We start from the raw sequence: 21,764 nt of genomic DNA, 5'->3' as shown, positions 1-21,764 counted from the left end.
TTGAGCGAATTTTTTAAGCCCCGAGTGAGATATACACATTTCATACAACTTTTATACATAAATTTTTGAGTGATTTTTTTATATTTTTAAAAGCATATTTTGTATAGAATTTGTATTGTTATGTTTTGTAAATATAAAACTATCGTCACATTTCGTAAATATTTCTTCTTAAAATATATATACACGTAAGTTGTCCTTCCACAAACTCATCACGCAAGTTATAGTATATGATCTATCACTTTATGCTCTTATCTACATATTAAATGTGTGCCACTCACATTTTCCACATATCTATGACTACCAAAGCTGACGTGCTTTTCTATGTACACGTCTCCAAGCAACGGGTAAATTCGACAATAAATCAGCCCGTAAATGGACCAAGACAATAAGTTTATTCCGTCATCTTTATATTCGTGATCTTTATATTCGTCCCGCTCATCAATTGACTTTGATACATATCACTCTTATTAATATGGTCATGATGCACTATAGGTCAAATTCACATGATTTTTTCAAAAGGCCGTAGATTTAATAAAGGATGTCAAGAAATGATAGAATTTTCAATATGCGAAAAGGGTCAAATATACCTCTTTACTTTAGTTTATTAATCAACTTTACCCTCCATTTGCGAAAGTAGTCAAATATATCCCTCCGTTAGTCAAAGTGTACGCATGTAGCCTTAAGTGGATGGAAATTCCCAATTCAACCAAAATTTGGGTGAATTTATTCGGTGATGGTCGGGGGGGGGGGGGGGGGGTTTCAACCGTTGGGGCATGAGTATTTATAGTTAAATGGTTAATTTTGGCTGAATTGAGAATTTCCATCCACTTAAGGCTACATGTGTACATTTTGGCTAACAGAGGGTATATTTGACTACTTTCGCTAACGGAGGACAAAATTGACTAATAAACTAAAGTAGAAGGGTATATTTGATCCTTTTCCCTTTCAATAAATATACCTTTATTTCGAATAAAATTACATATTTATAAATTTTTAAAGTTGTTTATAAATTGATATAGTTATAAGAGTGTTTCAAATTACTTGTACTATACTCTACTTAGGTGGGAAGATCTTGACCCTCCATAAATCTCTAGTGGCGCCTGGCGGGAACTCGGAGAGCTTGAAGGCGGGAATCCTTCACCTTTATAAATACCTAACTTGCAACTGAAATCCATTCAAAATTTCCCCTTGACGTTGTTTTGTCTATTGCTTTTGCTTGTAAAAGTTGTGTAAGAATCTTCAGCTTCGCCGTATGGGTAAGGGAAAAAAGACGGCTAGGGTTCCAGTGCAAAATTTTGATGAAGACGTAGAAATGAAGGAAAATCAAGAGAATTTCAACGCTTCTTCTTCCCATGAGAAAAGCCTTTACGAGGTACTCTTAATTTTTTCTTTCTTTTCTGTACACTTATCCTATTTCAAGCATTTTGCTTTTTACCCTTTGTAAGCGGATCTAGGATTTTAAGTTAAGCAATTGCAAGCAGTGGCGGATCCAGTATTTTCGCTTAAGAGTTTCAAAAATAATAATATAGTCAATGGGAATTGAACCCAGGACACGTGACAATTTTGAACACCATGGACAGCTGAAGCTAACCTTTTGCATTTATTCAGTGTTTTCAAAAGTTAATATATGTACATAAATACAGAAAATTTATCCTATAAATCCGCCCCTGATTGCAAGCTTGTAGTAACAAACAGAACTTTATATATCTATTTTTGTTTACGAGCGGATCCAGAATTTTCATTCAGAGTGTTTGAAAAAAAAAGAAGCTAAATATACACTGTAATTTTTTGTCGAGGGTGTTCAAAAGTTAATATATGCACATAACAGGAAATTTACCCTATATATACACTGTAATTTTTTGCCGAGGGTGTTCGGGTCAACAACACATCAATCCGCCCCTGCATATGTCTGTTTCTATGTGCTTGTAGTAGATATGAAATTTGGCTTAATGTTTAAATTTGTGTGTTTATTATGGTTTTGGTTTATTTTATATCTGTATTTCAATTAAGTACATTAGGATTTTGTTAATATGTGGTGATTGGGGTTTTCAAAGTGACTATAGTGTTTTGAGTTAATATAACGTGATGTTGAACGTCTGTACCAATTTGCTTGCCCTATTTTGCCTGAAAGATCATTGAGTTTGTGGTAGGCGGATCTAGCATTTTAAGTTAAGTAATTGCAAGCTTGTAGTAGCAAACAGAACTTTATATATCTATGTTTTTAATTAGTTAGCTGTAAATATAGTTCGAGCGGGACTACTACATATTTCTGTTTGCATGTGCTTGTAGAAGATGGCGAAATTTGCCTTAATATTTAAATTTGTTATGATTTTGGACCTTTTGGTTTATATATGTATTTCAATTTAATGCTTTAGGATTTTATTAACATGTGATTAGCGTTGTCCAAGTAATTATAGTGTTTTGGGTTAATATAACTCAACAACATACGCAGTGTAATACCGCAAGTGGGGCATGGGTGGACAAAGTGTATGCAAACCTTAACCCTACCTCATGGAGGTAGAGAGCTGTTTCACAAAGACCCTTTGGTTAATATAACTCGATTTGAAGATTTTGTACTAATTTGCCCCCTATATTTTGCTTGAACGATCATTGAGTGAGACTAGTAACAAGTTGCTCAGTATGTTTTTGGCATGAAAAAACTTCAATTTTTATGGAGTGTATTAATAGTTACTGAAATGAATTGTGCAAGCAACAATATCTGTTATACAAATTAGACTGGAAAATTGTAGGATAATCTCCCTCTGTCGATATGTACATGCATGTATTTGTTGTATGTGCATGGATCCTGCCATTTTGATTTCTTTGTAGCTGTACAAAGAATGTTGAACTGTGAAGGATGTGAAGCACTAAGACTAGTATTTTGCCTTAAAGATCATGGAGTTCATTGTTGTAATGATTGAACACCGGTGCACCGGCTAGTGACTCCTTTTATGTGGTTTTTATGCAAACTGCAAATTGAGGATATCTTGTTGGATATGGGGTGTATTAATTACTTTTGTTTTACAGTTTGCAGAAAGAAATACAAATGTTACAGATTTGCTTGTAAAATTCCCTGATAATTTTCCTCCATAAATATGTAAATACTGGCATGTATAGCTGTAGAAAGAGTGATAAATTCTACGAGGCATGTGATATGCCTACAAATGAAGCCATAGAAGTAAAATTTCACGAGCCTATGGAGTATGGTTTGGGAGATCTTTACACAAACAAAGCACACTTTTTTCTTTTTTGTGTTAAGTTACTGCTATTTGACCCCACGTTGGGGGATTCACTGGGTATGTTGTTGCTGTTGTTTGTTGTTGTTGTGTTAAGTTACTGCTATATTTTGTTTATGTTCAAGGAAGAGCTGCAATACTAACAAGGCATCTACTTTGCAGATTCTCGGGGTCGAAGGAACAGCATCCCAACAGGAAATAAAGAAGGCTTATTACAAGTTGGCTCTGCGGCTTCATCCTGATAAGAATCCGGATGATGAGGTAACTGGCTGCATGATTGAGTATGGTTTGCCCCAGTTTGCTGTATACATTAGCTAACTGAAAGACGAATTATTTTAAATTCACATTCAATAGGAAGCAAAAGAGAAATTTCAGCAGTTGCAAAAGGTGATAGCAATTCTTGGTGATGAGGAGAAACGAGCACTTTATGATCAGACTGGCTGTGTGGATGACGATGTGAGTCATATCGCTGTGATTCTTCTTTTTCCCTGTGATCCTGCAAACTCTGATAATTTTTTGGAAATTCTAGCATCTTTGCTATGTTGGGAAATTTTACTTATGTTTATTGCATATGCTGGTCTGTTTTACTAAAAGATTGTTTCATTCTTATGACTGTGAGCCTGAATCCTATTTTTTATTTTCGATAAGGTAAAAGTTGACTGTGTGCCTAAATCCTATTACCATCATGTAATAGATTCGGAAAAGTGACTGTTGAACTGGGTTTAGGTGATCAACTCTTTGTTAATAGTAAAGCTGAAATCCAACCTTCATACAGATTTCTCTGGGAACTAGTATTCTGGCCAATTCTTTGTCAAGGCCTACTTTGTTTAAGGTGAAAACAGGGGTAAATGGAGGTGAATAAAAAGAGGTAGTGCTATACTATATGACTTTAATTTTTTCTAGGTTGTGAAAGAAAGGGAAGTTGAAGGGTATGCGGCGCCTCCATGTTAGGGAAGGGAAGGAGTAAAAGAACGTGTTTAACTTCCTTTGTAGGCATATCGGTCAAAGGGAAAGATGACCATCTTCCCTTGGGGAAATAAATCAACACTTTCCTCTTCCCTTCCCTGAAACAAACAGTGTTTGAATATGTGTTATGTGCACTTTTTTCTCTTTTCTTATATAGGGTCAATCTTGCACTTTGTGCACAACTTCTTTAATGTTACAGTAGACATGCACGTGTGGTGTCTTTTATGTTGAGCCAGCTTATATATTTGGTTCTTGTAGTCAAGTCTAAATGATATCTGACTCTTAATATCAATCATTACATATTGAGATTCTGAAAACTGTAGTAAACGATCTTTTCAATCTGTATTAGAGAATAAAAAATAGAGAGTAGGATGTTCTTTTTGGCTGAAGTGCTAATTGGGTGCCCCTCACTGACGCCTATCTCAAGAAATTAGGTTTCCTCATTATCATCTGCCTATTAACAGGACCTAGCAGGAGATGTTGAAAACTTGAAGGAGTTTTTCCGAGCTATGCATCCAAAGGTAACAACAAAATAATTACTCCACTTTATTAATTGAGTAGTAGACACTCAAACATTGAAGGACCCTACATGTTTTTTTCAGATTACCGAGGCTGATATTGAAAAGTTTGAAGCAAATTATAGAGGATCCGAGTCGGAGAGGACAGACTTGATTGATCTGTACAAGAAGTACAAGGGTAAAATGAAGAGGTATGAGCAGAAATGCAGTTGCGATATGCTCTTTCCTCTGTAATGCTTTGATTTTTAGGTTGCCACCTAATATGCAATCTTCTGCAGGCTCTTCTGCTCCATGATTTGCTCTGATCTCAAACTAGATTCACATCGCTTCAAAGATATTCTGGATGAGGCTATAGCAGCAGGTATAGTTTAACTTCAGTCTCGATGGCCTTTATTTGTTAAAAAATATTCGTTCTAGGAGCTGCCATCATATTAGGTATGTCATGTAGTTAAAACAGATTTCAAGCATCAGTAAAACTCGCAATTTGTCCTCTATGATGCCCTTACAATTAGGGAATAGATGTGTCGTTCGATCTAATCATGCGACTTTCAACACTATTTAACCATCTGTTTGCTGCATCAACATTCCGATAATTTTTTTAACTCAGTATTTTATTTAGGTTGAACAAAGTCCTCCATCCCTTGTAAAAGTTTGCTCCTTTGCTGAAAAGTGATTGATACCTTATACTTTACTTTGATAGGGGAGATAAAGTCAACCGACGCATATGAGAAATGGGCAAAGGAAGTGTCTGAAACAAAACCGCCTACAAACCCATTGAGACGTAGGCAAAAGTGAGTCATCTATTACCTTATTATGCATCATTTTGACTGAAACTCTGAAAGTGCTACATTCTAACCGGAGAACTTGAAATGTTGCAGATCAAAGAAAGAACCAGAGGATTTGTATGCTATTATTTCTCAGCGGCAAAATGAGCGGAGAGGCAAAATGAATTCTATGTTCTCATCTTTGGTTAGCAAATACGGTGGGGATCCATCTGTGACAGAGCCAAGCGAGGAAGAATTTGAAGCTGCTCGAAGAAAACTGGAGAGTAGGAAGCAATCTAAGCATAAGTAAATGTAATATAATGCAACCTACACCATGCTGCAAAAAGTTGTTTATGCTGTTTGCTTGTGCTTGTGCTTGACCATCATGTATGAGGTTGTGCATCTTGATGCAAGGATTTGAAACACTATCATTTCTTGATGTAAATTTGTGAAAGAACGATAGTAAGTCGTGCATCCTTTGTTTGTTTCAACTCCATTATGTCTTAAATTTTACTGTGTTAATGTGACTAGTAACCTGCATTACCTTCTCTATTTGTTTGGAGATACCAAAAGCAGAAACCAAAGGGAATATGAAGTTACTAGATTTTTTTCCTATATATTGAAACATTGGGCTAATAAAGAATCGTTGTTTGAATTTTGAATAAAATGTATTAGCGTTTGCATTTCAAATTTCATTATCCTTTTGGGTCGAAAACAAGCTCCACAAAGTGCAGAAGCACAACGCTGCAGCCGCAAGTCTGAAGTTGATCAACAAGTAAGAGATTAGAAGTCTAAGATGATTTTTTTTCCATTCGGTGTCTGGTATCCGCATTAGGGCTCGACTAATCCTGATTCGTGCCGGGTAGTTCCACATTAGGGATCAAAGCACTCCCTAATAAGGGTGACTCCGTACCCAAGGAGGCTCGAACTCGAGACCTCTTGGTTAAAGATGGAGTAGTATCAGTTAATACACCACAACTCTTATTGTTGTCTAAGATGATTTCTAATCATAAAGAATTATCTTACTTTACTTTACACGTATAATCTTTCTTAAAACTTCAAACATGCATGTCAAACAAGTATGAGTAAAAGCAAACCTAAAATGTCACCCAAACTTGATCTTTCTACGCTGCATTTCAATTGACAGATGAACTAATTTGGTCACTAAGATAAATTAGTTAATAGCATGACTAAAAGCTCAAAATTCCAGAACAATTATACTCATGCATAGAAAAGAGATTATTAGGTCACCTAATACTTCAAGCGTTTCATTTTGTCTTAATAAGAATCTACAAAAATAAAAAAATAATTTTATGGTATTGAATTAGAGATGTGTATAATATATTAAAAATATCTTTTAAATCTTAAATTCCCAAACAAGTAATGTCATTATACAGCAAATGAGAGTAAAATACACAAATTAAAATGGTGTGAGTAACATTTTTTGGTAAAATGGCTGGCAAGTAAGTGTTTATACATTATGATGGCTAAATACATTAGATCATTTAAATCATCTAGTAAGATTCATCTCCCACTTGACAAAAGTTGAATCAGCCACAAATCAAACAATTAATGTGAACAAATAATTGCTACAACAATAAACAATAATCATAGGCATTGTGAACTTTCTAGTTTTCACATTCCCCAGCTGTTATGTTTCGTTTGGTAAACTAACAATATATCTGTCGCCAGCTGTCTCCTTCACACACCCCTCCCCCACTATAAAGAAAAAATTGCACTTTTGGCCTTCAAACTGGCTGGTCTTTAATTGTTACCCCTCAAAAAAGCTACATAATTTTTAAACTTTTATTTCAAAATCAAACTTATATCTAACGGAACATAATTTTTTTTATGAATTTATGATATAATTTGTAAAATATTATGATATGAAAATATAAAATTTATATTGCGCGAAAAATGTATATTTTCCTTGAACGGCAAGAGTTAAGTTGATGTTTGGCCATAGATGGATTTTTTTTAACGTTGGAGTTGTTTTTTGTTGTAGTTTTTGCAAAAATGTAATTGGTTGTTTGAATATATATATATATATTAAAAAAAAAGGCAGCTCGGCGGAATTATTTTTTTATTGCCAAACGCTAATTTTCAAATAAAATGATTTTTTTTTTTTTTAAAAAAAGTGAATAATTCTTGTGGCCAAACGAGTCCTATAGACCAGCACAAAATAGGGTCAAAATTGCCAATGAACCCCTATAAATTCACAACTCCTTCCTTCAATACCCCCACACTAATTTTCTTCACTTGTACAATCAATATCCGGTCACATTTTTCTACAAATTTGTGTATCAAATGGCTAAATCCAGCATTATTCTCAACGCCTTCTTCATTGTATTCATGGTTGCTATGACTAAAACTTGGGGCCAAGAGTTGGGATTAGCTCCAGCGCCGGCACCTGACGCCGGTGCTGCTTTCGCTTCATCATCTTCCCGTTTGTTGGTTATAAGCTCCATTATTCTAGGTCTTGTTGCTATCTTCAGGCATTAGAATTTAAAGATTTGATTGTATTTTTCAGTTATGGGAGGTGGTGTTTTATGTATTAGAGGGGGCAGTGCTTATTCAGTTTGTTAGTGATTCAATGGATGTATTTTTGCAGTACATATATCTGATGGTAAAATTTTATTGACTTCAACACTCTGTTTAGACGGTTGTTACCTATTGTTTTCGTAATGTATCGCATATATTTCATGGTATGTTGTGACGGGTTTAGGATTTTCACTCAGGAGGTTCGAAAAAAACAAGAAAAGCTAAATATAAAAATTAATTTTGTTGATGGGAATCGAACCTGAGATGCTAAAGACAAGTACATAAACATAGAATATTAATTCTATATATACGCCGTAACTTTTTGCCGAGGGGGTTCGGGTGAACACCCTCATCTCCACTTAAATCCGCCCTGGATTGTATGGTACTGTATGATTTTGATGGATACGATGTTGGGTTAGATTGTATCGATCCTGCCGTTATATAATGTCACACATCAATAATTTGAGTGATAACCTACAAGAAAAGTAGAATACGATCTAAGTAGGATAAAAAAATACGATTATTAGGTAATAAGTGAAGACAAAATGAAGAAAGAAAACAAGTAACGATGCGATCATAATAAAGCTGTCGTTACGCAAAATAAGATAATTTAACGATATGGTAGAATAAAATTTAAGTAATAATCAAAACAAATATTGTATTTAATGATTTGTGCATCAAATGGCTCAAACTAGCATTCTCAACGCATTGTTCATTGTATTCATCATTGCTTGTTTCTCTGCTATGGCTGAAACTTCAGCGCCAGTGCTGCTTTTGCTTCATTGTGTTCCGGTGAGTTGATTGAAACTTCTCTTCTTCTATGTGGTGTTGCTATTTTCAGGCACTAGAATTTTCATTTAAATGATTATTGTAATTTTTCAGTGATGAGAGATTGTGTTTTATATAGAGGGGTTTGTTAGGGAATTAGGAGCTATTGTTGTGATTGAATGCTATGTATTGAGATTTAATCTTTTGGAAGTATATAATTCCAATTATATAAGTTTGTTGAGTACAAAATGTTGGATTATTTTTGTAACCATTCGGTTTTTCTTTCTCCACTGTTTGATCTTGAAGTGATAATTCTGCTAAATAAGAGGTGATTATACCTGTAAATACGTTTATAATCGTATAATCTGGCAATTAACTACCCGAAAAGAAAAGAAACAAGGCTTTTGTACAGATTTTTTGTGTTTTGGTAATTGAAGCAAAAACTCAATTTCATAGTCTTTTACTACTCCAAATGTTTCATGAATTTTCTTTTTATTTCTTTCTATCGCACAAAGATCTGTAAGGATGAAATAGGAAGGATAGGAAAGAGATCGAATTTTCATGTAATTGAGGTACATAAAACAGAGGAAAAGAAGTAGTAATTATTGAAGACCCATAGGCTGGACATTAATTTATTTGGAACCTAAAGTTTATACTTTATACATGACTTGGTAATTAATTTACCTACTTGTTTAACGTTAGTGTTCGTGAAAATTTAAGCAATGCATTTGCCTGTCTTTGTTGATGGCCCTTTCTTATGCTAAAAATGTAACGCCTATATAGAAAAAATGACTAGAGCATTGAGAACTCAGCCTTCTATCCTCTTTATAGTCTTTATCAACACTTCCAATTCTAACAAAGCTCCTCAAAAGCACCCTTTTTTTTCAATTAACTTACATACATATTCTCAAGCAAAGTGTATTGCAATTCGTCTAAACTTAATCTTCTCTTTACACACTCTTATCACACCTGCCCCTTCCCCGCACAAACGACACAATATGTGTACAAAATCTACCAAATTGAAGGCTTTCTTGTTTCCATGGCTGGCGTATGGTCACATCTCTCCATTTCTTGAGCTAGCCAAAAAACTCGCTGACAGAGGTTTCTTGGTTGACCTATGTTCTTCACCTATTAACCTAAGTTTCATCAGAACAAGAATCCCAGAATGCTATTCTTCCTCAATTCACCTTGTGGAACTCGAATTACCAAACTCTCCAGAGCTTCCTCCTCACTATCATACAACCAATGGTCTCCCACTGCAGCTACATTCCACCCTTCAAAAAGCCCTCAAAATGGCCAAACCAAATCTCTTCAACATCTTGAAAACTCGAAAACCCGACTTGTTAATCCATGATGTCAAGCAATTATGGGCTGCTGGTGTGGCTTCTTCCCTTAACATCCCAAGTGCTAGATTTTTCACTTCTTGTGCAGCTATGTGTTCTTATTTCAGCCACTTGTTTGTGAAACCGGATGTTGAATTCCCCTTTCAAGCTCTTCGTTTATGTTCTTATGAGCTAACAAGAGCTCATAAAGTGGTTAAGGAACATCGTGAAGACGATGATCCTGAAGTGAGAGCTCCAGAAGAATTTACTGGCATGATGCTAATAGGCACGTCGAGAGAGATAGAGGGTAAATACATCGATTATATGTCCGAAATAATCAAATTTAAGGTCTTACCAATTGGTACACTAGTTCAAGATCCTATGGCTAGTGTTGATGGAAACATGGAGATTATGGATTGGTTAGGTAAAAAAGATAAGTTCTCAACTATACTAGTCTCTTTTGGGAGTGGATATTTCTTGACAAAAGAAGAATTGAAGGAAGTAGCTTCTGGATTAGAGCTTAGCCATGTGAATTTCATATGGGTAGTTAGGTTTCCAAAAGGGGAAAATTTAAGTCTTGAAGAGGCATTACCACAAGGTTTTTTGGAGAGAGTTGGTGATAGAGGGATGGTTATGGGAGGATGGGCCCCACAAGCAAAAATTCTAACTCATTCGAGTATCGGTGGATTCGTGAGTCATTGTGGATGGAATTCGATTTCAGAAAGTATAGATTATGGTATTCCGATTATTGCTATGCCCATGGATCTTGATCAACCTGTGAATGCTAAATTGCTAGTGGAAATTGGAGTAGCTTTGGAGGTTTTGAGGGATGATAATGGATCACTTCATAGAGAAGATATAGCAAGAGTTATCAAAGATGTAATATGTGGAAAATCAGGGGAGAATTTGAGATGTAATGTGAGAAATTTGGGTGAGAAGTTGAGATTTAAAAATGTGGAAGATATTGATGCAGCTGTTATGGAGCTAACACAACTTTGTCATGATGAGAATAAGAGCAAGAATTGTTAACCTTTCTAGCTGGTTAATTTAATTATTGTATGAAGCATAAGAAATTTTTTCTTATTGTAATGTTGATTATTCTATTATCATTACAAATAAGTATGTCGAATCGATAGAAATTAGTATTTCCAATTTGCTTCATTCAGAATATAACTCGTTATTTTCATGGGTGAATAATAGGAGTACTATTTTAAATTTCTAATTCCATTATGCGTAACACTTTTATTTTAACTTTCTAATTCTTTGTAATGTACATATAGTGCATTCTTGTGTTTGTAACGACATAAAATTATTGATTTGTAGTGTTCTAGCTATATTTTGATTTTTGAGCATGTCTTAGAATTTGAGACGGGTAAAGGGTTAACTCTTCTCACTGAAAAAATGACAAAAATGATCCCTTATATTTAAGAGTAGATTGAAAATAATTCCTAAGCAATTTTAATGCTTTAAATTTGTCAAATATCCTAAAATTTAAGTTCTTTCAAATATTTTTTTCCAAATTAAAAAGAAAAAACTTTTTCCAAATATTTTCCAATGGTTCCTAAATCGTTTTCCATATTTATCATCATTATAACTTAGATATTTTTCCATATTCGTCCCATTGCACATCAATTTTTTCTTTATATATCACAAGTATAACTTAAATCTTTGTCCATATTTCACCATATTCCACATTAAAATTTTCTTTATATATAAACTTAAATTATATTATTCCAAATTCGCCATCATCCCTTCCTATATAAAGCACATGCATGAACCTTAACAATCTTCATCCCTCATCAAACAAACGATTTCATAAAATCCACAAATGGCTCACGTTAGCATCATCACGGCCTTGGTTGTCACCGTCGTCGTTGTGGTTGTTGCTGCCACCGCACAAGAGTTGTCTCCTGCACCGGCACCTGATGCCGGAGCCGCCTTCTCTTTGCCAGTTGCCGGTGTTTTGATCGGAACATCTCTGCTAGTATCTCTATTCGCTTTGTTCAGGCAATGAGTTTGATGTTTTGGTAGTTTTTTGTTTTGTTTTTGGAACATGTATGAGAGAAAATATTGAGTTGCTTTTTGGCTTGATTTGCTTTGCGTGCGTGGTGACTTTGGTGGTTGATTCTGCTTGAATATTGAATTTTTCTTCGTTGACATGCAAATCAACACCAAAAGATTGTTAGCAAATCTATTGATCAAAACCAGTAAACCAGAAACATGAGTTAATCTTGAAAAACGTAAAATGCATAAAATTGAAAATATTCGAGTCCACAGAATTCATTGTGTATCCTTAAGGAATTTAATCCCCTTACTGTATCCTATATTATGGATTACTTCCTCCCAGGATAAAACAGATATACCTATTGCTGGCGTGTTGTACCTCAAACCCTATCAACTTCGTCAAACACAAATTCGCCAACAAATCGCACGACTCTACTATAATTTTGTTTTGAAAACAAATGTAGAGAACAATTTAGAGAGGAGAAAAAATTCAGATTTTTTGGTGTATAAAATCTGAGGCCAAGCCTTTGGATTTATAGACAGTGATAGGGTGAGATGGATTTTGGGTGCACTCTAAACGGTACCTTTTTTCTCATTTCCCATTTACACCTTAAAATGCCAACAATCCCCCACATGAATGGGAAATGACTATGATTAAAGCATACATAAAAAACTGTGTGATTCACAATCCCCCACATGAATGGGAAATGACTATGATTAAAGCATACATAAAAAACTGTGTGATTCGTAAGTAAGGATTAATTGCATCTAGATAAGTAGGTTTCCCTTTGAACTTTCCGTAGTGAACATATGTCGGATATACTTTGTAACAACTCATATCTGAGAATTCATGTTAGACTCGTAACGTTAGAGTTTTAGAGAAAAATTTGAAAGTTTGAACGTATTACGAAAGTGGTTGACCAGCCTACTTCGGGCACCCCAAACTCCTTAATTAATTGATAATTTGAGAAAAATAAAAACATGAAAGTTGTAGCCCTTTGGAATAGATTTCCAACGGTATCTTATGGAGCTCAAACTGCCTGTTTTACTATCACTGGTTGGAGCAGAATTTTCAGATTTTGGGTTACGTTTTTAGCCTTTTCCTACTCGAATTGGGACTCCTTATTTTATTATTGTATGAAGTAAAAAAGTCCCTAACACTATTCTAAACCCTAAGAGACTATTAGTTTTCTCTCTACCTCCATCCCTAAAGAACCTAGACACTTCAATCTTGCAAGAAACTCATTCTTGCAGTCAAGAAAAATCAAGAAACCTTCAAGAATTTGGTTTGACAATCTAGTTTCCTAAGGTTTCCTCCAAGGTAAATATTTTAATCAAGAACCTTTTTATTCTACAACATTTATCATTTATAAAGACTAGAATAAATTCATCCATCCCGTTACCCTATAAAAATCAAGAGTTGTAAAAAGTTGGAGAAAACTCTAGTATTTTTATGTTGAGTTTCATTCCGACCAGCCATATTAATTTGGTGTTTACCGATAAACTAACCGTTGGATCAAGCCCACATGTTAACTGAGTGTCCATAACATATAAGTATAAAATATGAACGGTGGAGATTGGATTTTGAGGTTCGGAGCAGTACCCTTTGAGCCACGAACAATAGCTACGAAAATCAGTGAAAATCCTCTCAAGCTTTCCAAATTCAAAGCTTTTGGAATTCTTCTTCAAAGATTCAGACTTTTCTTCAAGTTTTGGAGCGATTAAGGTGTGTAGAGTTACTATCTACGTGTGGGAACATAATTGTTCTTCCCCACGCCTCATAATCCATAAATTATGATTCTCTACGAAAAACTAGGGTTTTCTATACCATGCTCATGACAACCCTAGGTCCATGTCCATGATTATATTATGTATGAATTGCTATTATTCTATCATTGTGTTCTTAATAACTCCATATAATTATTGAGAATCAGTCTGTAATCCATGAAAACCCATATCTTATATTCCATGGGTTCTTGCATGCATGTTTTTAACTAAGAATGATTATTTCATGAATATCCTACATGTCTACAAGTTTTCATGCAACTATATTATATAATTATTTTCATGCTATGATACAAGATACATACATGCTAAATACAAGTTATGTCATGAAACCATGTGTACAAGTTATTTCATAAAACCATGCTTACAAGTTATTTCTTGAAATCATGATTACAAGTCACGTATAAGTTAATTCACGAAAATCATGGGCTTCTTAGCCAATTATATCATGTTCATGTTTTCGGGAGTTGCTCGAATTCCCGAGAAGGCTCAGATAGCCTGAAACTACGTAGCCACCTTAGGATAAGGATCGCTCCGCCCAGTTAGGACGATACCTTAATTTTACACTGAATGGATCCATCAGGCACGTTACCACCTTATACCCTGGCAAGGTATGAGGGCTCTGCTGGTCCGGCGAGGTACCAGACTCTACGTATCCACGTGGTGATATCATGTTGTCGGTTTATGAAATGCTCTCCCTACTTATCATGTTGTACTTATGTTATATATATATATATATATATATATATATATATATATATATATACTCATGCTCATGTTCATGTCCAGGTTTTCAGTTTCACTTCTTATCATGTTATTCCATATACCATGTTATTTCTTTCAGTTGCTTTACATACCAGTACATTCAATATGCTGACGTCCCCTTTCTGTTACCCGGGGGCCTGCATTTCACGATACAGGTATTGGTTGACAGGACAACATATTTGCTCGTTAGGACATTGCTCGTATCAGCTTTTAGTGAGCCCCATCTCATTCGGGGTTGTGTCTTTACTTCTATTTATGTCAATTATGCATTTAAGGTATGCCGAGGGCCTTGTCCCGGTGAACAGTTTAGCAGACAGATTCGTGTCAGAGATTTCATAGACTAGTCAGTTGTCATGTTCAGTTGAGTTGACCTTAATGGCTACATTACCATAATTCCGCATTCATGATATAATAATAATAATAATAATAATAATAATAATAATAATAATAATAATAATAATAATAATAATAATATTTTTAGACTTATGATTATTGAACTCCATGTTTTCACAATTCATGCATGTTTACTTTATATTCCGCATCAGTTCATGTCCCATGTAAACTCAACAAGTCATGTGGTTCGCTCGGTCACATGCAGCAAGACACCGAGTGCTGTGTTTTAGGCCATGGTTCGGGGCGTGACATACTTGGTCAATCGGTAGATTTGATATCTTTGAACCGTCGAGCTTTGGTGTATACCTAGACAACCACATGTCACACAAGTAACCCTTTAACTGCCTTTGGTTCTCACTGTTGTGTTCATTTCAGCCATGAACACCGCCTGGTTTCATGAGTGCGTAAAGCATGGGCCTTTACCTAACATACTCCTTGAAGCGGCTTACATATCACACTCACATAGGTGATTCCTAAACGTGTCATTCCGTAGATACACTATGTGGTCATACTTCACAAACTTAGAAACCATTAAAAAACTTAAGCTTTATTAACTCGTCAAAAGCCTTCATGCTTTATCCATGTTTCTGAACATTGTCTTCATCATGAGAATAGGTTGAGTTATTTGACAATGTTGAACCGTCATTCATCACATTGTTTGATCTCTTTGAACCTAGCTCTTGTGGGATCTCCAGTCTACTAGGTAGAGTTACCGCCATGATGACTTGTCCTACGTCATGAATTGCTTTCAGAAAAAAAAAAATTATGGAGAAAGCAATCGAGAGCCAAGGAGTTCTTCTTCAATCTTCGTTAGTTCTGATTTCATTTGAGTTGTTTTCTTTCTTGAATTTCACTTTCTTTTACTGGGTGTGTTTTGATTCATGGTTTCAATTCAATTACTTTTAGTGGGTATGTTCTGTTTTCAATTTGGTGTTATGGGTGTGTTTTATGTTTTGTTTCAATTTGTATTTGTTCTTGATTTACACTTTTTTTAGTTGGGTATGTTTTGATTTAATCCATTAAAGCGATTATTCCAAATTTTAGCCTAAAGTTAAGGATTAAAAAAAATAAAAAATCATAACGATGAAGAAGAAGAAAAAGCAGGTGTTTCTTTAATTTTAATCATATTTCGTTTAAAAAAAATATATGTAATCCACGTGTAAATTAGTTGGCAACCTCGGATTGGGCACTAATCCACGTAGGAGTCATTGCACTTCACGTATATGGGCTGCAATAATTTTGTGTCCGCTTGTTCGAGTTTTGACAAGTTTAAGTGTCTACTTGTGCACTAGCAAAGTTTGAGGTCATACTTGCCAGTTCGATCCAAGTTAGAGGGTCTGTTTATGTGTTTTGCCTCAAAAATATCTTTCAAGTATTAATGTAAGCCTAATTCATGTCTTACCGCCTTGGAAAATAATCTTTTTTATATTTATGCATGTTATCAAATTGTACATCAACTAATTATTTTTAGGGCATGCAAATAGGATATACTTTGAGATCATCACGTAATAAACCTTTACCCTAACATATACAGGATTAAGATTTTATAAATCATATAGCGTAGTAAATTGAGAGTAAGCAGAGCAAGAATATAGAACCCGATATTGTTACCGTTTTTTGAACTGATTCATCCTTAAAGTAAAAGCACGAACTTTAAAGCAACGGGACGATAACGATCTTTGTTAAACGCTGCAATTGCATCCTTAGTTTGTTCTGGCCAACTGATTGTTTACGGCCAAATTCTCCAAAGAGGAAATTTTTTCACCACTAATTAATGTACAGTATTAATCAGTGCATTTTGAAAAACATATCCGGTTAAACGAAATTCCAACTGCTCTTCGTAACATTGCTTCTCACAGAAACTAGAAATTACTCAACTTCAGTATTAAATGCATTCTCTGATTTTTCTTATAGACACAATCATTACTTTCATTTAAACTAATCATGTGAAAGTACTATTTTTTTTCTTCCAAATACTTGCCTAGTATGTAGTGGCCACCAAACTTCAACGTTCTGATGGAAAATTCCATGTGCCAGAACCTCTTGGCTTGTTTAAAGTGAAGATAACTGTAATCCCTTTCTCAAACGATACAAACAACTTTAATTAGTTGGTAATGCAACCAATACCATCAAATTGTTGCGACTCGCCAAACCAACATATGCAGCAACAATTAAAAGAAACCAGTACCACACTAACTATTCGATCGCAGAACAAATTCTGTTTGGTCTCGTCATTGAGTAAAAGTATTAAATTCCTTAAGCTTGTTAGTAAATCTGTTGATCAAAACTAATAAACCAGAAACATGAGTTAATATTGAAAAATGTAAAATGCATAAAATTGAAAATATTCGAATCCATAGAATTCACTATGTGTCCTGAAGGAATTTAATCCTCACATTACCCAAGGTTATGGATTACTTTCTCTCAGGATAAAGCGGGTATACCTGTTGATGGCATAGCGGTACCTCAAACCCCATCAACTTGAATGCAAATTCGACAACAAATCACACGACTCTACCATAATTTTGTTTTGAAAACAAATGCAGAGAACAGTTTAGGCCTTTTGGGTGCCCTCTAAACGGTACCTTTTCTCATTTTCATTCACACCTTAAAATCCCGACAAAATATTACTCCCTCCGTCTCAAATTATTTGTCGCAATTCTATATTACTTACAAGAAGTATTTAACTATTTTATTCTTCATTGGTATTTGAACAATCATAATACCATCCCATAATTGAGGTGTTTGTAGTCTTGATAAACAATAACTACCAAAGGTGAAATTGGTAAAAAGAAATTCCTTATTATTCCCAATAATGACAAGTGATCAAATTGCAATTTATTTTTTGTATTTGCATAAAAATAATTCGGGGCATCTATGATAGATTTAATAAGAAGATGAACACAAAAAGAAATTTGATCATCAAAGCAATAAATTCAAATTAATCCTTGAATGAAGGAACTTTTTTTTAAAAAAAAAAAAAACATGTGTAAGAAGGTGCGAATATACCCCTAAACTTTGCGAAAAAGTGCAAATATTCCCCTATAGTAGATTTTATTTTAATTAAAAAGATTCCGTCAATGAAAAGGGTGCATTTTCACCATTTGTATAATGGCAGGGGTATATATGCACCACTTTTTAACGAGGGGTATATTCACTCTAAAATCGCAAAGTTCAGGGGTATATTTGCACCTTTTCCCAATAAGCAATTCATATATCGTTAGACTTTTCAATAACAATCATCGTCTATAAAATAATTCGTTATGGCAGTCAAACAATATTCAAACAAACGACGTTATTATAAAAAAAATTGACTGCAGGGATGGTTCATACAATCAGTAATTAACAAGAGGTAGAAACTTAACCTGGTTTCATTACTCATTTGAACACCGCAAACTAAAATCCAAAAAAATGAAACTTTTATTTATGATTGATAGTTAGAAAAATTATATATATTATATAGAATTAAATACCCTTTTCATATCTTTTTAATATAAAAAATTATAATTTTTTTTGTATAGTGACATAGGAATGCATTAGATTTCTTTCCATATTATTAAGTTTTTATTTCAATATCTCAAGTTACAACTCATTTTAATTTTTCAGCAAAAGTCTTCTTATAAGCACTAAAAAATTGCTACTACATGTATTAAAAAGTTACAATTAATATTTAGGAAAGTTCATTATTTCCTTATATAGTCATGACATTACGAATGTAGAATTTATTTTCAATTTTTTAAATTTTAATTAAATGACAGTAAAATTTTGTTCGGTATTTTAGAACTTTGAATTAAGCTACTGATAGATTATTATCTACCAATAGGATTTTTGAGAACAAGAACCAATGTATTGTATTGCACCATATTGCTAACAATTTATTAACTTGAAAGAACATTTCTCAAGTTATATAATAAGATACTGACTCTTTGCATATCGACACAAGGCCCCAACCCCAACTGCACATGATCATCAACGCCACCCTCAAACACCTCATCACCCAACCCCAAACCCTGCCCCTGCCCACCGCTTTCAAACCCCTCATCACCTAACCCCAACCCTTGCCCAGTCTCTAATGCAGGGCCCCCAAACCCTATCCCACCGTCACCGGGGTCGGGGTCCACAAACTCCATATAAGCATTGATAACTCTTTTACGAGAAGTCCTTTTTCTTTTTCGTCCAGATTCTTCGACTTCAATCACTTCTTGCACTAGTCCAACACCACTTCTTTGATGTACAAGAGAGGATAATTTCTAAAACCTTCTTTCGGAGCCATTGAATGACTCCTTCCTTGCCACTGTTTTCAAAATGACATCCAACTGAACATAAAATTCCTCCAATGTATCATACGAGTTACGTATGAGCGAAACATCATTAAAATCGAAATCAAATTTCAACTGGGCCTACATTTTCTGTCACAAGAGCTACTATATTTCATATTTCTTTGGGGTTGGAGTGGACTTAATGAATATTTCTTTGTAAGTCTTTTAATTTTAATTTGGAATTCCTATTTGAAAATAAATCAAATTTTATTAGCAGGTTTTGACCAAATCAGAAACTTGAATTCTATTTGAATTCATTGGACCAATAATGTACGGGCAACTTGATAAATGTGGTTGAGTTGCCAAAAGATTACAACTTGAATCATAAAGTTCGGAAATTGAAGATTGCCTACTAGAGTTTTGTGATTTATTTGTTTTTCTACCTTCATTCAGCCTTTCATTATACCCTCTCTCCGAATTGTTTGTTAAAATTTTCTTTTTCCAATCTGTATATTTGCCCTTGATTTTATACAGGACTACAGCTTAGCCTACTGGTTGTTACCACACCTATAACTAAACATATTTTCCCTTGTTTTTATACAGGAAAGCTGGCTGCCCATCTGGGATTAGCTACTACGACTTCAAGCATTATGCCCCTGATGGATATGATGTTGTGGCCAATATTATCTCCCGTTCTAAAAAGATAATTTATAGCTATACAAATATCTCTCATTTTTTTAAAAGGGAAAATGACATAGTAATACTTGTTAAGATCCTATATTACAAAATATAAGAATACTTTTTCTTATTTACAAAATATACCAACTTAATTACAAAAACATACTAGATCTGGAAAAATTAAAAGCCACCCTATATTAAGGGCGGAAATTCAATGCACAGAGCCTAAAACTCCATCACAGAGAAGATATTCAAAGACAATACATAAACGAAGAACTTCATAATATATCATATTCATCATACACACGCTGCAGAACCACACAAAAGATTTGGGAAACTAGAATGCAAAAGGTGAAACCAAATCATCTCTATTTCTAATCGTCAAAACTTCAGTTCTTGAGAGCAGATCCGATGAGGAAAGCAACAACAGTGACGGCAAAATAGGCGGCGAACGATGGTGAGATAGATCCGACGGATGAAGCCGACGCCAGTGCAAGTGAGTCGGCAGCCGCCGTAGCTCCGATGAGAGAACAAACTGTGAAAATAACAGAGAGTTGGGGGATAATTGACGAATCTGTTGAATAATTAGTTGGTGTTTATGTTTTTAGGTTTTACATGATTAGGTATTTGAATTAGTTTCTGAAAAGTTTTCTAATTATTATTGTTGTTAATAGTTTAGTTCTTTGGAGATTGAGTAATGAATTGTATGAATAATGGTAGAATCGTGAATTATGTAAAGCATAAAACCCTATGAATGATGGTAGAATCATGACTTATGTTTCAGAAAAGTGTTTTTCAAGTTTTCTATCTTGTTGTTGTATTAAATTTGTATGAATATTGTATGAAAGTTGTATATAATGTTGTTGTAGCTGTATTAAATTTTCAAAAACCTAAGATGCTAATCCTTGAGCGAGACATACATATTTCATACCTGTTTCACTTTTCATACATGAAAATTTGTCTTGACTGAGATATACACATTTCATACACTAAATTCTGAGCGAAAATTTTAAGCTTTAAGGGAGATATACACATTTCATACACAAAATTTGAGCAAAAATTTTCGTATATGTTTTGTAAAAAATCTATTGATATGTTTTGTAAACTGAAAAATATCATCATATTTTGTAAATATACCCTATTCTTATGTATATATAGGTTATTCTCCCTTTTTAAAATCATAAGTTTCAATAGTCTTAGGCCCTCAAAACTTTATATTTGTTATATAACAAGTCAATAGTGATATATATGTTTGGAATTCCGCATATAGTAGTTTAGCTCGTTCCTATATTCACTATATTATGGAAAATGAAAAAGGGTAAAAAATGCCCTTAACCTATTAGAAATTGTTCAAAAATGCCCTCCTTCTATCTATTGGATCAAATTTGCCCTTCCTTCCACCTATTTGGATTAAAAAAAAATGTCCTTAACGTATTAGAAATGGCTCAAAAATGTTATTCTTTCACTTGTTGGATCAAATAATATTAGGGATAATTGTGCGTTAATAAACTGATAATTTTAAGCATAAAAATAATATTAGGGATAAATCTGATCTAATAAGTGAAAAAGGATATTTTTGAATCATTTCTAATACGTTAAGAATATTTTTTTTAATCCAAATAGTGAAAGGAAGGGCAAATTTGATCGAATAGGTGAAAGGAGAAAATGTCTGAATCATTTCTAATACGTGAAGGCATTTTTTTTATCCTTTTACACCTGGAAAATGGTAAAACAAAATATAGCTGAACTATATAAAATACGGCAA

General features: G+C 34.2%; 2 protein-coding genes across 2 annotated transcripts; both read left to right on the top strand.

Moving 5' to 3' along the window:
- The first annotated feature begins 1,041 nt into the window (after positions 1-1,041).
- Positions 1,042-6,036, top strand: LOC132607500 (chaperone protein dnaJ 6-like). The gene is made up of 8 exons (XM_060321501.1): positions 1,042-1,372; positions 3,399-3,497; positions 3,591-3,692; positions 4,667-4,723; positions 4,805-4,911; positions 4,999-5,081; positions 5,421-5,511; positions 5,599-6,036. The coding sequence occupies exons 1-8, from the start codon at positions 1,253-1,255 to the stop codon at positions 5,792-5,794; spliced, it is 855 nt and encodes a 284-aa protein (XP_060177484.1). The 5' UTR covers positions 1,042-1,252; the 3' UTR covers positions 5,795-6,036.
- Positions 6,037-8,646: 2,610 nt separating this feature from the next.
- LOC132605502 (beta-D-glucosyl crocetin beta-1,6-glucosyltransferase-like) lies at positions 8,647-11,302 on the top strand. Its single transcript, XM_060318636.1, has one exon. It carries the CDS (start codon positions 9,582-9,584, stop codon positions 11,142-11,144), a length of 1,563 nt encoding a protein of 520 aa, XP_060174619.1. The 5' UTR covers positions 8,647-9,581; the 3' UTR covers positions 11,145-11,302.
- The last annotated feature ends 10,462 nt before the right edge of the window (positions 11,303-21,764 follow it).

This window comes from Lycium barbarum, chromosome 8 (assembly GCF_019175385.1).
Source record: "Lycium barbarum isolate Lr01 chromosome 8, ASM1917538v2, whole genome shotgun sequence".
NCBI lineage: Eukaryota > Viridiplantae > Streptophyta > Magnoliopsida > Solanales > Solanaceae > Lycium > Lycium barbarum.
This window is presented reverse-complemented; position numbering and strand designations above follow the sequence as displayed.

Bases quoted from the DNA above. Each gene is read 5' to 3' on its own strand.
- LOC132607500 (XM_060321501.1), top strand. From the start codon at position 1,253: ATGGGTAAGGGAAAAAAGACGGCTAGGGTTCCAGTGCAAAATTTTGAT. The intron at 4,912-4,998 runs GTATGAGCAGAA...AATCTTCTGCAG, and splicing joins TACAAGGGTAAAATGAAGAG to GCTCTTCTGCTCCATGATTT. The intron at 5,512-5,598 runs GTGAGTCATCTA...GAAATGTTGCAG, and splicing joins CCATTGAGACGTAGGCAAAA to ATCAAAGAAAGAACCAGAGG.
- LOC132605502 (XM_060318636.1), top strand. From the start codon at position 9,582: ATGACTAGAGCATTGAGAACTCAGCCTTCTATCCTCTTTATAGTCTTT.